Source organism: Pezoporus wallicus, unplaced genomic scaffold (genome assembly GCF_028554395.1).
Source record: "Pezoporus wallicus isolate ANWC-B61680 ecotype Strahan unplaced genomic scaffold, APGP_CSIRO_Pwel_v1 contig_2908, whole genome shotgun sequence".
NCBI lineage: Eukaryota > Metazoa > Chordata > Aves > Psittaciformes > Psittacidae > Pezoporus > Pezoporus wallicus.
In genome coordinates, this window is record NW_026642179.1 from 2,893,385 (window position 1) to 2,915,061 (window position 21,677).

The 21,677-nt window shown below is 41.3% G+C and overlaps 2 protein-coding genes across 13 annotated transcripts in view; one reads left to right on the top strand and one right to left on the bottom strand.

The window, feature by feature from the left end:
* Positions 1 to 5,091: 5,091 nt before the first annotated feature.
* On the top strand, positions 5,092 to 14,147 carry LOC130609262 (aldo-keto reductase family 1 member B1-like). Of its 2 annotated transcripts, XM_057428038.1 has the most exons (10): positions 5,092 to 5,241; positions 5,979 to 6,146; positions 7,170 to 7,286; positions 8,030 to 8,107; positions 8,942 to 9,064; positions 10,775 to 10,881; positions 11,081 to 11,162; positions 12,265 to 12,348; positions 13,235 to 13,317; positions 13,653 to 14,145. In XM_057428038.1, the coding sequence occupies exons 1-10, from the start codon at positions 5,173 to 5,175 to the stop codon at positions 13,693 to 13,695; spliced, it is 954 nt and encodes a 317-aa protein (XP_057284021.1). In that variant the 5' UTR covers positions 5,092 to 5,172; the 3' UTR covers positions 13,696 to 14,145. The 2 variants fall into 2 exon arrangements, with proteins under 2 accessions (XP_057284021.1, XP_057284022.1); XM_057428039.1 differs by lacking the exon at positions 7,170 to 7,286 and having other exon boundaries at positions 13,653 to 14,147.
* Positions 14,148 to 15,657: 1,510 nt separating this feature from the next.
* The window catches only part of CALD1 (caldesmon 1), a 253,307-nt gene continuing 247,287 nt past the window's right edge, over positions 15,658 to 21,677 (bottom strand). For 9 of the 11 annotated variants that reach the window (XM_057427895.1, XM_057427897.1, XM_057427900.1 and 6 more), the window contains 3 exons: positions 19,445 to 19,525; positions 19,078 to 19,111; positions 15,658 to 17,354 (listed from right to left, as the gene is read on the bottom strand). In XM_057427895.1, the coding sequence (XP_057283878.1) occupies positions 17,323 to 17,354; positions 19,078 to 19,111; positions 19,445 to 19,525 (147 nt within the window). In that variant the 3' untranslated portion in view covers positions 15,658 to 17,322. The remainder of the gene's footprint in view (positions 17,355 to 19,077; positions 19,112 to 19,444; positions 19,526 to 21,677) is intronic. The other 2 variants (XM_057427898.1, XM_057427903.1) reach the window with 1 other exon arrangement.

Consider the following 21,677-nt stretch of genomic DNA (forward strand, 5'->3'; position numbering starts at 1 on the left):
AACAGAACACTAACCTGCTAGCTGGGTTCAGGGCACATGCAATGACCACAAGGCTTTTTAGTCAAAACCATTTTGTTCATTACTTGGAAATAGTAGAAGGAAACGGTTTTAAAATGACCAAAACCTATAACATATTCAGCCTCACCTAAACACAATCACCTTGTACTTCAGTATATATTGTTAGACAATCTTTCTTCTTGTACTCATTCATATGTTTTGAACTTCTCTGCACGAGACACTTTGTACCACACATGCTAAGATTTAAAAACCAGTAGCAATCATAAAACTTTTTGTAGAGAGAAGATGATTTCAGGTAAAACACGATTTGTTCTGAAAGGATTCAACAGAAAGTTATTCTGTATTTAAAAAAATAGGGGTCAATATTGAAAGTTAGCAATATATCAATGTAATAATGTAATGAAAATAAATGGCGCAAAAATCATTTAACCTAATACACTAACACAAAAATCAATATAAATAGAAGAAATTAAATCAATGGAGCTTGGAATTTATTTCCTCAAAAGAAAGTCATCCTCTAAAATATTAAAAAAGAAAAATCTTGACAGTGGCTGACAAAAGAGAAAATAAATAATATTGTATTTAAGAGGGAAGTGAGTTTGATGGATTTAGCAAAACCAGCTACAGTGCACCCTTATCTGATACATCTGCCCTACTACATGTTACGCTGCAGCAAATATAAACAAAGTCAGTGATTGATGATAAAATTTGTGATGAAAAGACATTTTGGACTAGTATCAAGTGTATTCTAGGGAAAGACTGTATACCACTTCTCCTGATGACTTCAATATGTATTTAAAAGAGACAGCTGCTTTCAATTGATTTTGAAATCTCTATTGATGTCAATAAGAAAACAATGTCAGCAAAAGATCTACGATAAAATCTGATGAGCTTTAAGACCAACTGTACTTTTGGTTACTTATTTTTTAAGTGTTTCGTTGCTTTCAGTGGGACTCTGATGAAAAACATATTTAAATTTAAGAGTATGTCACCCTACTTTCCCCAACACTCTCCTTTCTCACTACATCTCTCATTTTGCGTATCTAGTCTCATACCCCACACCTCCTACATAGTTGGGAAACCAGGGGATGACTGGTTTCCCACCATTTGCACTTTCTTCCCAATTTACTAAAGGTCAGCAATAAAGCGTTGTTATCCCAGGCACAGCTACAGGTTGGGTGGAGAAGTGATTCAGAGCATCCCTGAGGAGACCTTGAACCTGGTCAATGAGAAACTGAACACGAACTGAATTGAGCCAGCTTCAGTGTGCTCTCACAGCCCAGAAAGCCTACCGAATGCATCAAAAGAAGTATGACCAGCAGGTCAAAGGAGGTGATCCTGCCCCTCTACTCTGCTCTCATGAGACCCTACTTGAAGTATTGTGTGCAGTTCTGGTGTCCTCAACATAAAAAGGACATGGAACTGTTGGAACAAGTCCAGAGGAGGGCCACGAGGATGACATGAGGCCACGTGGGGGTCTTGAGCACCTCCTGTATGAAGACAGGCTGAGAAAGTTGGGGCTGTTCAGCCTGGAGAAGAGAAGGCTGCGTGGAGACCTCATAGCAGCCTTCCAGTATCTGAAGGGGGCCTATAGGGATGCTGGAGAGGGACTCTTCATTAGGGACTGTAGTGACAGGACAAGCAGTAACGGGTTAAAACTTAAACAGGAGAAGTTTAGATTGGATATAAGGAAGAAGTTCTTTCCTGTCAGGGTGGTGAGGCACTGCAGTGGGTTGCCCAGGGAGGTTGTGAATGCTCCATCCCTGGCAGTGTTCAAGACCGGGTTGGACAGCGCCTTGGGTGACATGGTCTGGTGTGAGATGTCTCTGCCCATGGCAGGGGGGTTGGAACTAGATGATCTTAAGGTCCTTTCCAACCCTAACTATTCTATGATTGTTACCAGGCTTTATAAATTTTCAGGCTAAGGAAGAATTCATTATTTATGCTCTTCAGGTACAGAAAATTTAGAAGATAATAAGGATTAGGTGTGCCCTAGGTTCAGCTGAGATAATTTTCTTCCTAGTAGCAAGTGCAATGCTGTGTTTTGTCTTTAGTCTGACAACAACGCTGATAACACACCAGTCTTCATTTGTTGCTAATTAATGCTTACTCTGATCAAGGACTTTTCAGTCCAATGCTCAGCCAGTGAGGAGAGGCACAAGAAGCTGAGAGGGAGCAGACAGGACCCCTGACCCAAACTAGCCAAAGGGGTATTACATATCACAGCATGCCATGCCCAGTATATAAAGTGGCGGAAGTTACCCAGAAGGGAAGAGATTGCTGCTCAGGTCAAGCTGGGTATCAGTCACTCGATGGTGAGCAATTGTATTGTGCACCACTTGTCTTCAGTTTTATTCATCTCTCTCTTTTTGTTATCTCCTTTTTCATTATAGTTAGTATCAGCTGTATTAATGTTAGTAGTAGTATATTTTACTTTATTTCAATTATAAACTGTTTTTATCTCAACCCACCTGATTTTTTTTGTATTCTCCTGCCCATTCCACTGGAGATGGGGGTAAGCAAGTAGTTGCATGGTACTTAGTTGCCAGCTGGGGTACTGAGGCTGAGAGAATTGAGGCCCTTTAGCTGAAAGAAGAGAAAGTTCAGATGCTATCTTATCAATGTATATAAAAACCTGAGGGGAAGGTGCAGAAAGGACACATACAGGCTCTTTTCAGTGGTGGCCAGTCACAGGAGGAGAGGCAATGGGCACAAATTGAAACAGAGGAAGGTCTCTATGAACATCAGGAAATACTTTTCAACAGTGAGGATGACTGAGCACTGGCACAGGTTGCCCAGAGAAGTTGTGGAGTCTCCCTTCTTGCAGGTACACAAAAGCTGGCTAGACATCGTTATGGCCAACCTGATTTAGGTGGCCCTGCTTGAGCAGGAGAGTTGGACAAAGTGACAAGATGCCCCTTCCAACCTCACCCTTCTGTGATTCTGTGGGTATGTCTCAGTCTTCACCCATACTGAATTCTGCAAAGACGCCCAGGAGGCTTTTAGACTCACAGGTTAAAAACGGTTTTATTAAAATATGAGTGACAATACTTGACTTCCTGCTATTTGTAATTTCAGTATGCTGCAATGGAGAGCATTGCACCACCTTTTACATTTCCTCTCTGATACAGCTGACCCTCCACATCTTTCTTAAAATAAAACAACAAGCCACAACCAAAATCCACATCCTGAACACATTTCCGATCCCCTCCCCTTATTGCATGTAGCTACTCACTGGTCAGCTCCTCATGTTTGTGACAGGCTCCTTACTGTTCCTTCAGGAAAGTAATGCATATCGCTTCCCCAAGGAACACTAACAGCAAGGGCTTTCTAAGTAAGTACTTTCATCTGAACAAACCTATTCCCAGCAACACTGGACTAGTCACAGAAGAGACTTGCTTTTTTGTGTTTCAGTATCTTAACAAAGGCTAACCATGAAGGAACACCATTACCTTCTGGAAGAGTCACTCTAAAGTAAAGACAACTCAGAATCAGACACTAATAAACATCAAGAGAGGTGACAGCAATGCTTTCAAAACCATGGCCATGCTTAACAAAGTTGCAGACAAGTCACCTCCTCCATCTGTACATTCTGATTCACAGAACTGCATGGCAAGGTGTTCCTGGGAGCTGCCAGGATTTCCAGGGAGTAAAATCACCGTGACTCAGCTAAAACACTGAGGTGGATGGGCCATACTCATCACCCACATTGTCCCCCAAAAAAATAAAAGAAAGAGAGAGAGAAAAAAAGAAAAGAAAAAAAACCCTTTCAAACTCCCATAAAGTCATAAAGTCAGGTTTTATATAGCCACAAATGATGATAGTTATCTTTCTCCATGCAGATAATGAAATCAGGTAAAAAAAGAAACACCTAACCAGAAAAGCCTGTACACGTAACTGTGTCCTTCCAGCACATCTTCCCTGCTGTGGTTCAGCTGTCAAAATCTCTCTCTGCTCCCCCCTGGTCCCCAGGAAGTTCCCTCCAAAATCATTACTGTCTTAGAAGAAAGGTTTAGAGGGAGGAAAACTGTTGAGGACTGTTTAGGCACCTGGTTAAAAAAAGGAGAAAGGGAAAATTATGGTTGGGTTTTATACCTTTCAGATCAAGGTTTGATATTTTTAAAGGTAATTTGACACTCAATCTCAACAATTTCTAGTCTGTTCTTTACATTATTTTAGTCAACTCCTATTGCTGCAGCACCCAAGCACCTTTGATAATGAAAAAAGCAATAAGTATATGTCATAGGCTGGGTATAAAACTTTGTCAATGTAACAAGAAGTCAGTGCAGAAGAGTAGTGTGGTCCTTTCTGGCCTTAAAATCAATGTACCATTATTGTTTTTTACAAAATCTCTACAGATTTGTTTCTGTCTTTTTGCTGTAGATCTTGCTCTCTCTTTTCTGTCAAATTTCTCACATCTCTCACAATAGCTTTTTTTTCATGCAGTTTCATGCAGCCTTTAAATGTCATCCCTCTCAATGTATTTGATCCTACATAAAAAGGTGGGGGATTATTCAGAGTAAAGCACTACCTGTAGACAAGCTGTGATCACAAATCCATTTTGCAGCCTCTGACACCCTACTGATGCTGGCTGACATTTTAACTGAGCATTAGGAACTGACGCGTTCACACAGAGTGCTGCAACTTTCCTGCAGGGAGCACACTGTGAGCATGCAAAGATGGGGAATGCAAACTTGATGTAAAGCTAAAACTACATCCTCTTTTTGACTTGCTCTGCGAACAGCAGGTGAGTGTAGTATTTTCTAGGGTGAAAGGTGAAAATGTCAGTCTATTTGTCACCACTTAAGTGTAACTGAGAAAACGGCCCAGGGAACCTCATGCAAGTCTCCTGTCATCCTTCAGGCTCTCTCTGCTGCAGAAGAACACATGCAAAGTGCCAAACTCATCATCACGATGGCATTTGCTTTTAGTTTACTCAGTGCAAAACCAAACAAACCCCCTTAGTATCACGTTTCCGTAACAAACCAAAATCTCTCAATCACGGGCACGTTGTGTCTCACATGTAATGAAACGCGGCGGAGGCGGGGAGGGATGTGAGGGAGGGGGGTGAGAACGGGGACGGACGGCCCCACGCCTTTAAGCGCCTTCTGGCCGCCTTGAACACGCACAGACAGACGGACACCCGCGGACACCATGGCGAGCCCTTGCGTGGAGCTGAGCAACAAGATGAAGATGCCAGTCCTGGGGCTGGGCACTTGGCAGGTACCGGGGCGGGCGGGAGGACGCTGCTCCGGCGGGGCCTGCCAGCGTGGAAAGGAGAGAAAAGAGAAGAGCCGTGACCACAGCCGGGGCTCCCGCGGTGCGGCGCAGGCTGCCGCGGAACCCGCTTTTCTGCCCTGGGAGCGGAGGTCCGGTCTCACCGCCCGCCCGCAATCGCGGCCGCTTGTATAACACAGGGCGGGCTGCCAGGAGGGGCCGGGGGAGAGCGGGGCTCGGGGAGCAAACAGCAAAGGGAAAAAGGGCAAAACAAAAGGGGAAGGGCGGTGCGGGGTGAGGAAGGTGGAGGGACGATAAAATAATAAAAAAAAAAGGAGGGGAAGCAAAAGAGGAAATGGACAGGAAAGAAGCAAAAGCAGGTTACGAGAGGCTGCCTGGCAGCTCGCAGCCCTCCGGTGGTGTGCGGACAGATAAGACCCCTGTACCACGGGACTGCCTTCGTGGGCAGGGATTGGCGAAACTGCTTGGGCAACACTGAGAGTGAAAAAGGGGAAATGATAGCGGGCACATGCTGCTGGAAATGGCAGAGGCAAGATGTGTCGCAGGAAGTAATTCCTTTCTGCTCTGTGCCATTTTCCTACGAAAAAGCTGTTTGCTTGGAAAGTTGAAACTCAGGAAAGTCCATCAGCAGGTGGAAATGGGGACTGTGCAGAGCTATCGCAGCAGTAAGCACTGGCAGAAAACCGTGGAAGAGCTCATGGTGTGGTTGTGTTTGCTTTCAGGCTCCTCCAGGAAAGGTGGAAGAGGTGGCAAAGTGTGCTATTGATGCAGGCTACCGCCTCTTCGACTGTGCCTATTTCTACCAGAATGAAAATGAAATAGGGAATGCAGTCCAGCAGAAGATCAGGGAGGGGGCTGTGAAACGGGAAGACCTCTTCATTGTCACCAAGGTACAAGGATGCAGGATTATTGGGACATTTTGCTTTTCTCAGAGAGTGCAGACTCGTTCCATTTGTAAAGTAACATGAGGACCTCTTCCCTTCTCTGACCTTCACTTCATGGGTGTCATGTGTGCTATAAATTCTATCCTTCAATTGTAATTTTGACAGAGCCTTATTAGGAGCCATTGAGAATTTAGGAAATATAACATGGCAGTTGCTAATGTAATAATTTCCTTGTGTCTATTCAGTCATTTAATTACACTGGTGGTTCATTTGCTTGCACCTGAGAAAGATCAGGGAAAAAAGGACAAATCAGATGTCTGAATTCAGAGGTGGTGTGCTACTACTTCCTGGTGTTCAAGACCCTTGAAAATGGCGTCATGTACAAAATGTAAGCCTAAAAGGAAATAGATATTAAAGTGTAACTCCACTGCTTTCTCTTCTCCACTTGCCTCAGCAATGCTCTTTACCAGAAAATAGGAACTCTTCAACTAAAAATTATTAATTGGGGTTTTCATTAGCAACGTGATAAAACTTTGAGTATAATTAGGGTTTTGCACATACTCTTTATTTTTGTTAAAGAGCAGGTTTTAATTTGAATAATACTTTGAAGTTCTTCTATTTAAATTACTTGGATTTTCATTTCAGAAATTAAGTAAAATGGACAACAGTTCTCACTGTGGGCAGTAAAAAGGGACAGAACGTGGGTAGCTGTGAGCTGCTTCAGACTCAGAATTTACGCTGAAAAAACAAAATCTAACACTAACAGCTCTGCTGGGTCAGATACACCTTACAGAGTGTTATATTCTGAGAATCTCTTTTCATAAGTAGGAATACTGACTGCCCACCTTCATGACTGACTCCTTATTTGTGGTATGTTTGTCCTGCCTTACCATGAAGATATTGGCATCCTTGTCTTCAGTGTGGACTGAGTAGGTGGGGAAGGAGTTTTCCTCCTAGACCACCTAGGGAGAAGCTTCTGTCCCCTGGATTGTGGAAGCTGTAGAATCATGGTTGGGCTTCTTCCCACAGTTATGGAACACGTTCCACGAGAGGTCCTTGGTTAAGGTAGCGTGCAAGAAGAGCCTCACTGCACTGCAACTGGACTACCTTGACCTCTACCTGATACACTTCCCTATGGGATACAAGGTAGTACCTACATCCCTCTTCTCCTTATCTGGCTAGAAGCATGGTGCATTCTCTCATCTGTGTTGTGACCATCTTCATCATGCAGCTGGGATATGCTGTGGTTCATTTGGCTCTTCCCTTACCCTTGTGGTAGCAAGAATTCAATCACTAACTAGCTGGTGGTATGTTTTAGCATGTGGGTCTGGATTTATGCACTTGTCGGGGCGAGATAGTCGTAGGTATGAACACTGCTAACAAGCCCGCTGGGTCTTCAGGGAAACTGTAACCAACACAGAATTGTGCATTTTGGGATCGTGGCCTTCTGCTGGGCCAGAACAGTGTGAACATCTCAGTTTTTGGAGATGCTGGCTTGGTTTGGAGTGACCAACAGTGGGAGATGAATCACAGTGCGGCAGCACAATACTTTCACTGCCTCCACACACTCCCCTCTCCCCCCTGAGTCTACACCTGTGTAAAAAATAAAAGCTCTAGAATAAAGAGGAAGGGGATGGTATCTTTTGCCTTCTGCCTAGATTTGCCTAAGTTACATAATTACTGCTAATTCCCACGTTTTGTGTGCAGGGTTTGTTTTGTAGAAATATGGCACTTGTCCAAAAACTGAGTGTTTGTTTTTTTTTCAGTTATGTAATATGTTTTAATAACCTGCTAACTTACTGCCTATCAATCCAGTCAGAAGTGCTATAAACAGTAGGAAATTCAGCTCTTAACAAAAAGTCTGTGCATTATCTGCCTTGAAATAACAGGCTGGTGAAGAACTGAATCCTGTGGATGAGAAGGGTATGAGTATCCCCAGTGATACAGATTTTCTGGACACATGGGAGGTAAGTTAATGTTTGCTCTTGGGAGCAGGTGTCACCACTAAAGATGGAGCAGAGATCTGTGTGCACAGTGAAATTAAAGAATAGGTTTGGGTATGGAGGATAGTCACAAAAAAGTTACATTTCACGATCAAAATGAGCAGAGCCGCTGCTATCTCTTGTTTTGGGGAGGAAGAGGGGGATGTCTTTACTAAGACTAAAGAGGAGGAAGCTATCAGCACTGCAGGTGCTGTCATGAAAATATTTGAATACATGCAGTGGAAGAATCGAAGCCTGGATTAATCCGGGTGTGGTTGTTGATTTAGTGGGTGTTTCATGCAGGTACGGAATTCTCATGCTTTTCAGTGTTGGCTGTCAGCACCTCTGGCTGTCCTTCATTCCTCCTTTCTTTGTGCACTGGGGCCTGCTCCGACTACCTGCACCTCTGTGATGCTGCAGCTCTGGGAATTAAGTTTTCTCTGCAGCAGCAGATTACAGGTGCAAGGAAGTATTTTGAGGTAATTGAGTATAAGCTTAACATCCTCCCTGCTATGTTCTGCCAAATCAGAGGTAGTGTGCAGGTAAGGGAGGAAGTGGAGGGTCACCCTTGCTTTTTAAGCTCTGGTAAAATGACCCCCAAAGAAGCCAAAGCAAAAGAATTTTTCTTCCTACTACAAAAGGTTTGGCCAAGCCATTCTTACATTACTTTCCAATCTGCACTGTAAAGCATATAGATAATACAAGTTGCAATCTAGTATGAGTTGTTCATTGGTTTGTCATTAGCTTTAGGGAAATAAGATAATGTAATTGACAGTATTACCACCTCATAAACACATATTTGTTGACTTTACTCATTAGGCCATGGAAGAGCTGGTGGACTGTGGCCTGGTAAAAGCCATTGGAATCTCCAACTTTAACCATGAGCAGATTGAAAGAATCTTGAACAAGCCAGGACTGAAATACAAACCAGTAAATAACCAGGTAAGATTTTTGTTTCTGTTGATGTCAACTAACCTTGAAATACTCATGCTACACTTCAGCTCTAAAACTGATTTCTGCCATGACCTTTGAATAGCTTTGGTGCCATCAAAAGGTCTGGCAAAGCGCTATGGGTACCTCTGGTTGTCTGAAAGACTAAATCAGTGCTGCCTGTGATACGCAAGGCTTTGGTACAGTGTCAGTCTTAATGGTGTTTAGTTGACAGGGATGTTAACAATTTTTTTTTTGTAGACTTGTGTGTATATATGCAGTGGTGATTTGAGAGCGCTATCATACAAACCAGTATGGATTATGCATATCACAGTAATATCAGACACATGAGAAGGTATCATTTTTAGATAGTGGAAAACAGTGAAAATAACCATTACCTTCTATAAGACCTTGTGTTTTTCTGCTGTATGTCCTCTTTCACACTCTCAAGTATGACTTGGACTTAGATGTCACAGCCGAAGTTGCCACAGGCCCATTTTTTTCAACCCTGGGATAACCAGCATAATCCCCACTGCGAGCACAGGCATGGGCATGTACAGAAATGCTCTAACTCATTCACTGAACTTATTTATTTTTCAGCATAAACTATTTCACTGACCTTGGGCACAGAAGGGAGGGTTGAAGTATGCAGTTACATAACAAATTCTTAGCACATACCTCTGAATGAAAGAAATCACAGGACAGCAGTGGCATCAGGACCTTCTTTCATATAAGACTTCTTTGCACACAGCTGAGGGTGCTGAATGCCCATCTCTGCTGGCTTGGCAATATCCAGGAAAATCCCCACACTGGGTCCTATGCAGGCACAGCGCTGCCTGTACTGTGATGCTGGGCTTGGGGCTAGCGTGTGTGCCAGCCAGGCTTAGCACAAGGGGAACACACAACTTGGAAAGATTTTATTGAGGGTTATAAAGTTCTGGTGGGTAGGGACCCAACTATCCCCATGTTAAAAGCTGCACCAACTTCAACAGTTTAAAGAACTTCAGGCTTTGACTTCGTTTTGCTTCTTCATGGGTGTGCCTGTGCCACACGCTGTCATTGCAGTAGCAGCCTAATCTAGCTCAGGACTAGATAAACTACTGTACATGGATTTCACATCACCATACCTGGTAGCAAAGCTATAGCATTTACAAATAGCTAAGTATGTGCATGGTGCCATGTTATGCAGTATAGACATAGCCCTGAAGTCATACTATGGCTTGTGGCAACTTGAGCAGCATCCCCATATAGGCTCTTGTTTCCATTTAAAGGATGTCTTGCCCAAATGGCTGGTCACAACGTGATCTGAGCTAACCTAGGGAAGCTCAGATTCCCAGGCTTCTTTAGGAATCAGGGAGACTCCCTGAGGAGAGGTTGGGTGACTTGGAGCAGAAACTAAACTTCAGGTGTCCTGAGCTGCTTCTCTGAAGATGCAGTCTGGCTCTGCAGTAGTTAAGGAAGACTGATTTCCTTGGTTCCTGACAAGATAGCACTTTCACTCTTCTCATCTATTTCTCACTATCTTAGCATAATATGGAGCATGAGGAAGCCCTGTTCTCTGTGCTAGGCCTCTAGAAACTGCTGTGAAGTGAAGGTAATTTTAATCATGATACTGGGAGTCTTTCCTTCATATTTCTGTGACCCAAGAGGAATGAAAATGTTATCCTCAGGAGCCCAGTGCAGCCTGCCTCTGTATCAACCACCATGCTTCTGTGCTTGCAGATTGAATGTCATCCATACCTAACCCAGGAAAAGCTGATCAACTACTGTCAATCCAAAGGGATTGTTGTGACTGCATACAGTCCCCTTGGCTCTCCTAACCGCCCGTGGTAAGAAAATATTCGTCTGCAGCCTTTCTGTACACAAATCCATGCATTTGCAACTTGAATCTTTGAGGCAAATGATGCAAATAATGCAGGTATAATTGGAAAGGTATTGTTGCTTTGCTGCAGATTGATTCACACAAAATGTCAGGCTTCCTGCAGGGAAGCTAACATCTCTGAATATCCTGGCTTTTGTTTTTAATAGGGCCAAGCCAGGGGAACCTGTGCTGCTAGAGGATCCCAGGATTAAAGAGATTGCAGTTAGACACCATAAAACCCCTGCCCAGGTCAGTGGGTCTGTCAGGGCAAACTATTCCTCCTCCTCTGACATCTTTACACGACTGATGGCCAGTCTTAGCAGATGCTGCCTTCTCTAGAGATACGGTATAACAGAGCTGAACTGCACTTAACTCCTCACACTGACCCAGTTCTTACCAGCATTCGTACAAATTATCAGGTATTTTCTAAGAGGTCTTGACTGTGAGTTTGGGGGGGGGGGTGCGGCGCTGATCAGCAGTGGTGCATGCTTACCTCAGGTGTTCCCCCTTCTGGGGAGATTTCTTCTGCTCCCAGAGAGAAGTGCTCTCTCCCAGAGAACCCCTTTCCCCTGAGATTGCCTACAAACCTTCAAGCTAACTTTGTCACTCCTTTCTCCAGTTAAGTTCACAAAGTTACTCTTCAGAGAATCCTGTAATTTGCAGATTAATTTGATTGCTCCCCTTTTGCTTGTCTTCACAAAGAACCATTGAAAGCTGCGTGATTATACAAGATGATTTTTTCACTGTTACTTAATAGTCACAGAGATGAATTCTTGCTCAGGGTGTGCAGAAACTGCACTTGAAACAAACCCACAGGTTCACAAGCAGCCAACCACAGTCCCATTTTAAGACAGGCAGAGCAGAACAAAAAAACTATTCAACAGGGGGACACATTTTGAAGGGACACACACACACACAATGTTTAAAGTCTGTAAGTTTATTTTTCCTTTTAAGGACTTCAAAAAATCTTAACCCAGGTGAAATACCTGTGAGACCAAAATAATCTGCAGTATCACTGGGGTCTGAGCACTCATATAATGCAAGCCAGAAGCATCATCATTCCTCCTCCCTTCCCCTTCTATCCTAAATGAAAATTAAAAAAAAAGCCTGGAGAAGCCAGGATGAAGAAACAACATAGGCCAGAAACAATTAGCTTGTCAGTAGACTGCAAGCAAATCCTGGCACATCAAACTCCTGTGTACAAACTGGTAGAGTCTTCCAAAGAGTGAACATAGTTGTAGAAAAGGAAATTGGTTTGTGAACGAAAAAATAGTGGTAAGAGAGAACACAAAATTCATTTTAACAGATTTCTTGGTCCTCTATGTTCATGCTCCTCCTTGTCCTTTCCTAGGTCCTGATCCGGTTTCTTATCCAAAGAGAAGTGATTGTCATCCCCAAGTCTGAGAAACCTCAGCGTGTTGAGGAAAACATCAAGGTGAAGTTTCTACTGGGAACTGCTGCTACTTTTTTACACAGGATAGGCACCTAAACCCACATCTCCTCCATGTTTCCATGGAACAGCTCTTAAGAGGCATTGGAAAAGGAGCGCAGAGATGTAAAGATGGGGTCTCTGCACTACCTAAGCATCCTCACTTGTTCTCTGCACAAAAGCATTTTGTTCCTGTCAGAAGAGAAATGGGTTACCCCAGGGCAGTCCAAGCTCTGCTGTCCAGAAAGGCAGTCCAAGTTTTGGACTTGCCCCCTGGGAAATGCTTAGTGAACCTCTCTTCAGGATGTAAGGAACAAGTTATAAACACCAGACCCATTACAGTTTGTCTCACTTTGAGGCTGTGGTTCTCCTTGGCAGGAAAGTTCAGGTAGACGTCTGCTCATAAGGCCTGGCATTCTTAAATGATATCTCTGTGTTACTTTCAATTCATGCTGCTAAATTTTGGACTTATTTCTCCTATGAACCACTAGCAAGAACTCTTAGACAACTGATTGAGGCTACCATTTGCAGTTAGTATACCCAGTAGTCCTCTGTTGTAGCAGAAATATTTACCGCTAGTTCTAGTATTTGCAATACATTGAGTAATCCATCCTTGGCATCTTAAGTTTTTGTTCTGTGTATTACAGCACAAACTGCATTCAACCACTCAGAACTGTAAGACATTACTATGAACAGCACCTCAGAGAGAAAAGGGCTATCTTGATTACTCCAAGGGTAGATTGGTATTTGGATAAGAAATACGAGGATTTCTTAACTGCTTAGTGTGGATGCAATATGTTCCTTTCCTCAAGTCATGAATACATGAAGCGTATTAGCAGCTAACTACTCATGAACCTAAGTAAAAAGGGCTGTTCTTTTGTTTCCTTGCTAGGTGTTTGACTTTGAACTGTCTAAAAAGGAGATGGACGTCATCCTCAGCTTTAACAGGAACTGGAGAGCAGTTCCAGTGCCCCAGTAAGTTCCTTTTTATTGTTGTTATCCACTAAGCCTATCTGTATTTTCATCCCCCATGTCTTGAAAACATACATGACTAAGACAAGGGAGAGCTCACATCTTCAGTCTTGCACCCCAGGTAACAATGTCCTGGAACTGATGTCAGAAGGGAGACTGATTCAGGACATTCCCTTCAACATCTTTGTGTATTATGTGCTTGTCACAAGACTATGTTAAAATTAATGACAGAAGCAAAACTTTAGTACATTGGCAGTGGGGCAAGAAGACTGCAGTAGGGAAATGCTGCTGGAGATACTTTCTACAATACTTAAATAACCAGTTCTTTTTCTTCTCAGAGCTGTCAATCACAAGGATTACCCATTCAAAGCAGAATATTAGTGCCAGTGGTTTCTGCAAGACCTCCATGTAACTACTTCCAGATTAGAAGATGTACTCTGTAGCTTGGTCTTGATTTCTTCTTTTGTACTTGACTGTCATTATGAGCAGTTACTTCTCCTTTTTTAGGAGAAGGCCACTAGCTGGTGTAAGAATGCATCAGTACAGATGGAACTTTTGTAAAGACTGTTAGCAGAAACCTGGTTTCCATTAAGAGTAAAAAGACAATGTCTCTTCATTTCCTCTTTTCCTTGTTTTCCTTAATTAAAGACATGTTTAACAGAAAACTCTGGTTACTTACGTGATTTTTTTTTATACATTATTTCAAGTGCAGTCAGTCATACTGGCTCATGAGTTGCTGTAAAGGAATGTTCTCTTTATTTACTTTGCTTTTTACATAATTGTGATTTTTATAGTGTGAATCTCTAATGTTTTGGAAATTTATATGAAGTTTGAATAACAACAATCAGTGCAGTGCTTAAATTGTTTCATAAAATTAGTTATGAAAACATGCTTGATGTCTGTTGTTTTTTAATCTCAATACGGACAGAAATGAGTTTCTATAATTCCTGTACAAGAACAATACACAGAGACTACTTTGTGGCTTAAGCATCAAACAGGATTGTGCTCTAGCTGATGCTAAAGAACAAAGTTGTACCTGTTACCTCATGCAGCTCTCTCTGAAGACCTAGAATCTGAAGTCTTGAGTGATTACTGGTGAAAGGTTGAAGACAGCATCATATACAATGATAACACATATCAAAATCAACCCCACTGAATATAAGGACTACCTACAAAATCAAACAGAGTACCTCTAGTAGTCTCAAACATAACATTAGATTTCTGCAGTTCTGCTGGCAGCATTCAGAACAGCCTGTCCAGACAAGGGTCGGCTTTATCTAAGGAAAACATAGAAAATATTTTCTTTTATATTTTCTTTAAAAACACCAAACCCTGAGGTAAACTCACATTTGTTTTAAATTATTTCCAGGTAGGTATTGCCAGGCCAAAGCAACAGCAGGTTTGAAAAAGGCTGTTGTGTGGCACTCCACATACTGACATGAGAAAGCCTGGCTAGGATGCTGAGTGAACTGCAGGAAACCATGATCAGAAACTAAGATGACAATTTGGTATTGTCTGAAGAGTGGTATCAAAAAACTTGCTGAGTCTGCCACTAGGGTATTTGTCCCTGGTGAATTCTGCCAGGAGGTGGTGCCAGCTGGTGGGAACAACCCATGACCACACCACTTCATGGTATTAGGGTATTAACCCCAAAACAGCATGCTTCCATGCTCTCAGAAAAGGCAATAACCAGGAGCAGAAGAAATTTCTCTACATCAGCAAGGAAAAGTGTCCCTTCACGTGAGGCAGAACAGGCACACTTCCAAGCATACAAGATCTTTTCAGGTTAAATTGGGCAGCGTCTTTCTTCACAGCTGCTTGCTGCAGCCTTGCTTCCTGTGGAGCTGGCAGCAGCCTAGGGGGCCTCTTTCAGATGACCATGACCAGGTTTAGAGTAGGGCATTACATGCTGTGCTGCTGTTAGAGCAAAAGCAAAGCACATAGGAGCCAGCAGTTCCCCAGGCTTGGTCCCTGTGATCATGCAAAGCCTGGAAGCACATCTGAGGTAGACAGAAGAAACAGGCTGGTTGTCACACAGGAAACATTTTTTGAGACAAGGAAGCAGAAGGCTGTACTGCTATATCAGAACCTACTTCGACAGGCACACTGGCTTCTGGACGATGCACAGCTCCCATCGTGTACTGATAAGCACAACAACTGAGTTTTTATTCCCTCCCCCAAGAATATGTAGGTTGAAATTTCTACTTTTACCACTTGGTTGCCTACTGTAGGATAATGGATCAGGAGAGACACCCTTTCAGCTTCTTTTCAATGACACAGCCTTTGCAGTATTCCTATCCAAGTTACAACTGGCTCATTCCTGCTCATTAAAAAACTGGGGGCTGCTGATGGAAATATTCCATTTATTGTGGATGCAGTTTCAGAATACATTGTTTGAACAAATCGTTTTTATTGCAGCTATCGGATGTATTTGAAAGACTCAGAAGAGTGTTTACAAAACCCCTAAACAAAAAACATGACAACTCACAGACAACGTCAGGCACAGTTTCACCCCCTACAGATAACTACGTGCATCTCTATATGTAAACAGGATGTTTCAGACAAGCAGGGGATCTCATCTCTGGGTTGAAATAAAACATTATTCTTCTTTAGGAAGGAGTCAGATGCTGTAAGAGATGGAAGTGGTGAAAAGGGAGATCCTGGTAGTTCTGGTGCAAAACATAACTGTTAACAATATGCTCAGGGGCTACTTCAGTTGCTCAGTTTATGCCATCCATACACTGTAGGATGTAAATGCTGAACTGCATGGCATGTAGATTCAAAACAAGCTGATGTCTTATAGCTGTGTGTTTACTATATACAAATGAAAACATCTGTAAATAAGATATTTGGGAGAGAGAGTTAAAAAGAAGCACTACAAAGATAGAGGTTTACTTCATTTTCAGTGGACTTAGTGTACGGCACTAATGGATGGCAAGATCTAGTGTACAGTCTGAAACAAGCTCCAACTGTGGTTAGGTTTTTTTTCTTTTTCATTATGGTAGCTTTATATAAATTAAACTACAACGTTTTATACAAGTGACCTATTTTTGACCCTCTATACCCTTACCTTTTCCTCTTTTAAAAACTATACTTTCTTTTTACTTACCCATTACTGGGCAACTGACATTTAAAATTTTTTAATACTTATCTCACCATACCTGTAATGGCAATTCTGAAATCTTACTATAGAAAAGTGTGTGATTCTGTCTTTATTTTTTTTTAAGCTGTGATATTGGCTAATTATGTACGTTTATTACTAAATATAATACTCTAGCACGTATTAAAGCATTCTACCATTAGTAGTGCCTTTAGGCTAAACTTTGTAAAGCTATGTGTGTATATATATTCTAAATTGCATTCAATTACTAGTCACTAACAACAAAAAGAAATATCAGTACCGCTGTCAGCTAACATAATCATCCAAATTTAAGTATTAACTTAAACTAGAATGGAAAAATTGATGCTTAAAAAAAGTATAAAACAAAAAAATTAAAACACGTTATTGATGCAGTATTTCTCATGACATGGGCAGCTTACAGAAAATATTACATTGTCAACTAAAGATATTTCTTCCATGCCTTAGTCTAAAGTGCAGAAGGAAAAGACTTCTGTATTACAAAAGTAACCGTTGTTTTTATAGGTTTACTGCACACCTTTCTTAAGCAACTTCACTTTACACACATTTTGGGCTGACTTCTTTTGCCAGTTGAAATCACTGTTCAGATACATAGTTATGACTATCAGTAGAAGAGTCTATATATTTCACAGCATGGGTTTCTTTAGGAATAAAGATCTTTAGGAATAAAGGCTCTTGTGCAAAGGCAGTACTATTATGATGAATGTCTAGACTGATTATTAAATACAGTGCTAATATACATGGTTTTAACTGGGATAATGCAAAAAGAGATTTTGGTAAATAAACATAAATATAAAAAGAACAATTTAGCACTTTTTCCTTTTTTTTTTTTTCCCCCAGCTGATTGGTCCAGCGTCTTTAGTGGCCTTCTACGGTTCTTTCTCAAATTGTCTCAAACCTGCTGAGAAAGAGAAAGATTAAAGACCACTTGAAATAACCCAAACACATCCCTAAAACAGAGATGGCATGGCTGTAGATTAACACCATGTAAGAAAGCAAGACACAAGCTGGATGATGCTGTGGGTCATGGACTGGGTTTGCTCAGCGCTGGTCTCCAAGAGGACATGCAGGATTTCATCTCTTTCACCTCCAACAGCCCCTGAAAGCAGCTCGGGAAGAGCTCAGGAGCTTCCCATTCAGAAATGTGGTGGTTGCTGCACCTAGTGCTCAACCCAGCTGCATGCAGGCAGCTCCTGTGCTAAGGTGAGCTGTGCTGCAGTGCTTGGCGCACACGCTCTGAACCCACGACAAGTCTCCTGAGAGCCTCTTACTGCAAAGCCCTCATCTCGCTCAGGCTTTGAGTGCCTGAATCACTCAGCTGGGTCTGCGATGACACACGACTACTGGCACCTTCCACAGGAATAGAGCTGTGCTAACACTGAGTGAGCCCAAAACCCCCTCTCCTAACAGCTGAGTTCAAAAAAGGAGAAGGGCGGGGGGAAGGAAAACTGTTCTGGTCTGCGTGATTCCAAATTGGTAAGTTCACAGGTATACCATACCTCTGGCTTCACATATGGATGTGCACTCACTTTTCTTCACATATTAATGTATAGCAAACCAAATGTTTTTCTATATTTTATCATTTCATTCCTAGTGAAGAGTCAAGGGATGTTGCAAAGCATCTATAATGCTGTTAAATTAATCAGTAAATTTCCATTCTTCCCCACTGCTCCTTAGAATCATAGAATCAACTAGGCTGGAAAAGACCTTTAAGATCAAGTCCAACTGTTATCCCAGCACTGCCAAGCTCACCCCTAAACCATGTTACTAAGGGCCTTGTTTACGCTGTTTTTGAACACTTCCAAACACATAATTCCTTTAGTTTTATTTGGAGTGTTTTAGATTAAAATTTAAGCAAGCTAGGAGAGCAATTTTGCCAATTTCTTTCTTTACAACTAGGTTTTCTTTCTTAAACTAGTAGTTTCAAAATGACAGTAGTGTGCCTTGTGAAGACACTAATGCACAGCTTCAGTAAAAACAGTGCTGCTGCTGAGTGCATTTGAACTCCAGTCCAGTCTGGGTGTGCAGGAGCACATGGGGCTCACAACCAGCCAGAACTGTTTTTCAAAATCAACACTGCTGAGTTTTCATCAGGCTTTACCATTACCCAGTGGCAGTGTTCAAAATCAGGTGCAGGGCTCATTCTCAGTAGTAGTGCTGAAATCTTCCATTTCTGCTCAAATAATGTTGCTGCAATAGCCTCATTTTCTGGGTTCTCTCTGCTCATGAAAGGCATATCAATTGTTGCTGCAGCCTTAAAAGAGCCTTTCCCAGATGCCTTGCATTTGCTGTAGTTAAATGACCATTTGTCAGACCTCACACAGTTTAGCAATACTCTCCAGCTACAGCAAACATACTATGCATGTAACTCGAACAAGGCTTTGCAATCATGGCTGGAATACTGCTAACCCTTAATCTCCCTAGAAAGGTGATTTAGGTTTATTTCTCAAACATCCATGTTTTTATGATATTGCAGTGGAGCTGTTGAAAGGCTAAAGACAGAAGGGGGGGGGGGGGTGTGCATTAATATTAAAAGCTGTAGGATTTTGAAACATGGACACGCCTGTGTGAAAACACAGCAGTGTTTCTATTTAACATGGAGGTGTCTTATCAGAATTACTTACCATTAGTCTCTGATTTTTTCCCCATAGCTGATACCTGTTTGAAAAATCATAACCCATTATTAAACTTGAATATGTGAAAACAAAGCTATTTATAACAAGAAAAAAAAAATCAACTCCATGCAAGGGACAGATTTCTACTCACAACACAGCCTTAACAGAGCTGCTAAATAGGAATGAATATAAAAGTTATATGCTGCCCATGACTGTCTGTATGTCATTGTACTTTCTTGTACAGATAAAAAGGCAGGATAACAAACATGTAAATGCCTAATTCCAACTGACTGACCATATGGAGGTAAAAGGCACCTTCCTCCTAGAAAGCAACCCATAAAGCTATTAGTCTTTTAACAATACACTGAAGTGTTACCTTAGAAGAAGGAGCTGGCTTTTCAACTGACTGCTTCTCCCAGAGATTACGTTTGCCAGACACGTCTCCTGGTTTTAAATCCTGTATTTAAAAATTAATGTCAGAGAACACAAACCAACATTAGTTCAGGTTTATTTTAATTTGTTAGAGAAGAAGTCAAAATGTGACTTCCTTATAAAAAAAATTTGAGGAGCATCCACAGAGTCTACCAATGACACTTTACATAATGACTCCACATGCTTTATGGCAAAAACCAGTTCTGCTGCATCTATTCTTAGTACTGCACAGACTGGCCATAACTTATTATGTTCATCCTAAGGAGTAGACTGAAAAATTACTGCACATTTGGGTCTTTAAGACAGACAACTCCAACTTTTGCAAATGAAAAAGATTTTTCTTAATATAAAGATATTTCTATCAAGGGGGAATTCAAAAGCAGCTTGCCTTATTATTTTAGATCAGAAATAAAATATTTAATTAAAAAAAAAAACCTGTAAACCAATGTTGTAGGAATTCTCATACCACAGAAAAGTGGATCCTCCCTTGCATTCTTACATATAGGTTTCAGGATTTAACACTTCAGTCCTTCATATTCATTTGAATTTATTATGTATCCTTTAAAACCTTAGCATGTACCAATCACTAGCCCAATAGAAAAAGAAAAAGCAGGTGAATTAAAGCCATTAGTAAATAATAATAGTCTCTGAAAATTAGTGTATTTTAAATTAGACTTTAGCCAAAACTTGATAAAAACGTCAAGCTGCATGAGGAACAGCATGACTACAAATCAAGATGCCATATGCTAGGCTAGTAGCAATGCATCTGCTTAAGGACAGTTGGGTTGGTATCTAGCTCTGTGGTTAGCAAATAAAAAGACTCTCAAAACTAGTTTAGACATGAGTATTCTCCTTTTTAAAATGTTCAAATCATACACAGTTTCCGAATCTTGCTCTTGCCATCCATAGATAGATAGGTAGTTTTCTGCACATAAGAATTTCTAACTTGGGATAGAAAATGCCCAGTGATGAATGGAAATGTGATTTCTGCAAGGGGTAGAAATCATGCAACCAGCATAGATGCTCTAGACTTGATCATAATATACAGGCAAAGAGGGTTGCTGCTGGTTAAGACTTTTAGCCAATATTGTACTTCAAAAGGAGAGTTCAGCAGTAACAGAGGAAGAAAGAAACCAGCAAAATTGCAGTGGACCATTCCATAATCCTGTAATAATTTGGGATCTGTGATATAGGTTCGTCATAAAGCTAATTGAGAACTTTGCTCCTTCTACTTTTAATTGAATGTTGTTCCAAAACCCATAAGAATCTTGATGGTCACAAAAACTTCATTTCTTTATTTTGGTGGTATGTGGTGGGGTAGGAATTTATTTGCTAACTAAGAAATTATAGGTTTCCATTTGATTCATCCTGGGGGGAAAAAAAAAATAAAAAAGTACAAATCACACATTAAGATATATGTCATTCTTCACAGTCAATTATAAACAGGTTTACCTGACCAGCTTAGCAAACAGACCCTCAAAGAAGAATAGGAGGAGGTCAGATTCCTTCAAGCAGATATATTGAAAGAAGAAAGAACAATCTATTGAGAAAGAGGGAAATGAAGACATAGATAGAAACAGTTGGCTGAGGGGAAAACAAGATGTTAGTTTTACATTACTTAAAAGATGTAACTTAAGAGGGAGGAAAATCTGGGGGCAGATGCTGTGCCACAAGGACTTCTGTTTTTATATTTATGTCCATAAGGGCACAATATCCATATAGCTACCAGTATATACCAGCATTAGGGACAGCAGTGCAAATCTCAAGGTCCTCTTTTGAGCAAATAGGAGTGTGAATTAGAAAAGAGCTTTTAAGGCTACACCTTTTATAAAATGTAACTGGCAGAAAAACACTACACAAGGATATGGGGGAGAAACCAGTTCTTGAATTAAATCCCAAAGTTAAATCATTAACTTGCCATTCTCCAATATTGATATCTTCAGCTCCTCATCCCCAGCCTTCCATTACAATCCTCACAATTAGCTGTTTCTACACCTTTCCACATCCACACTGCTGCTTCTCATGCTCCTATTTTATTGCATTGATAACATTTTCTGCTTTGATTCTTGTTGAAGTAATGGGCATGCTAAAAGGCCTTCATTAGAAATCCCATTTAGGTTCTTAAAGGATTAAAGTGTTGTGCTTAAAAATACACTTGAAAGCTATTTACAGGCAAG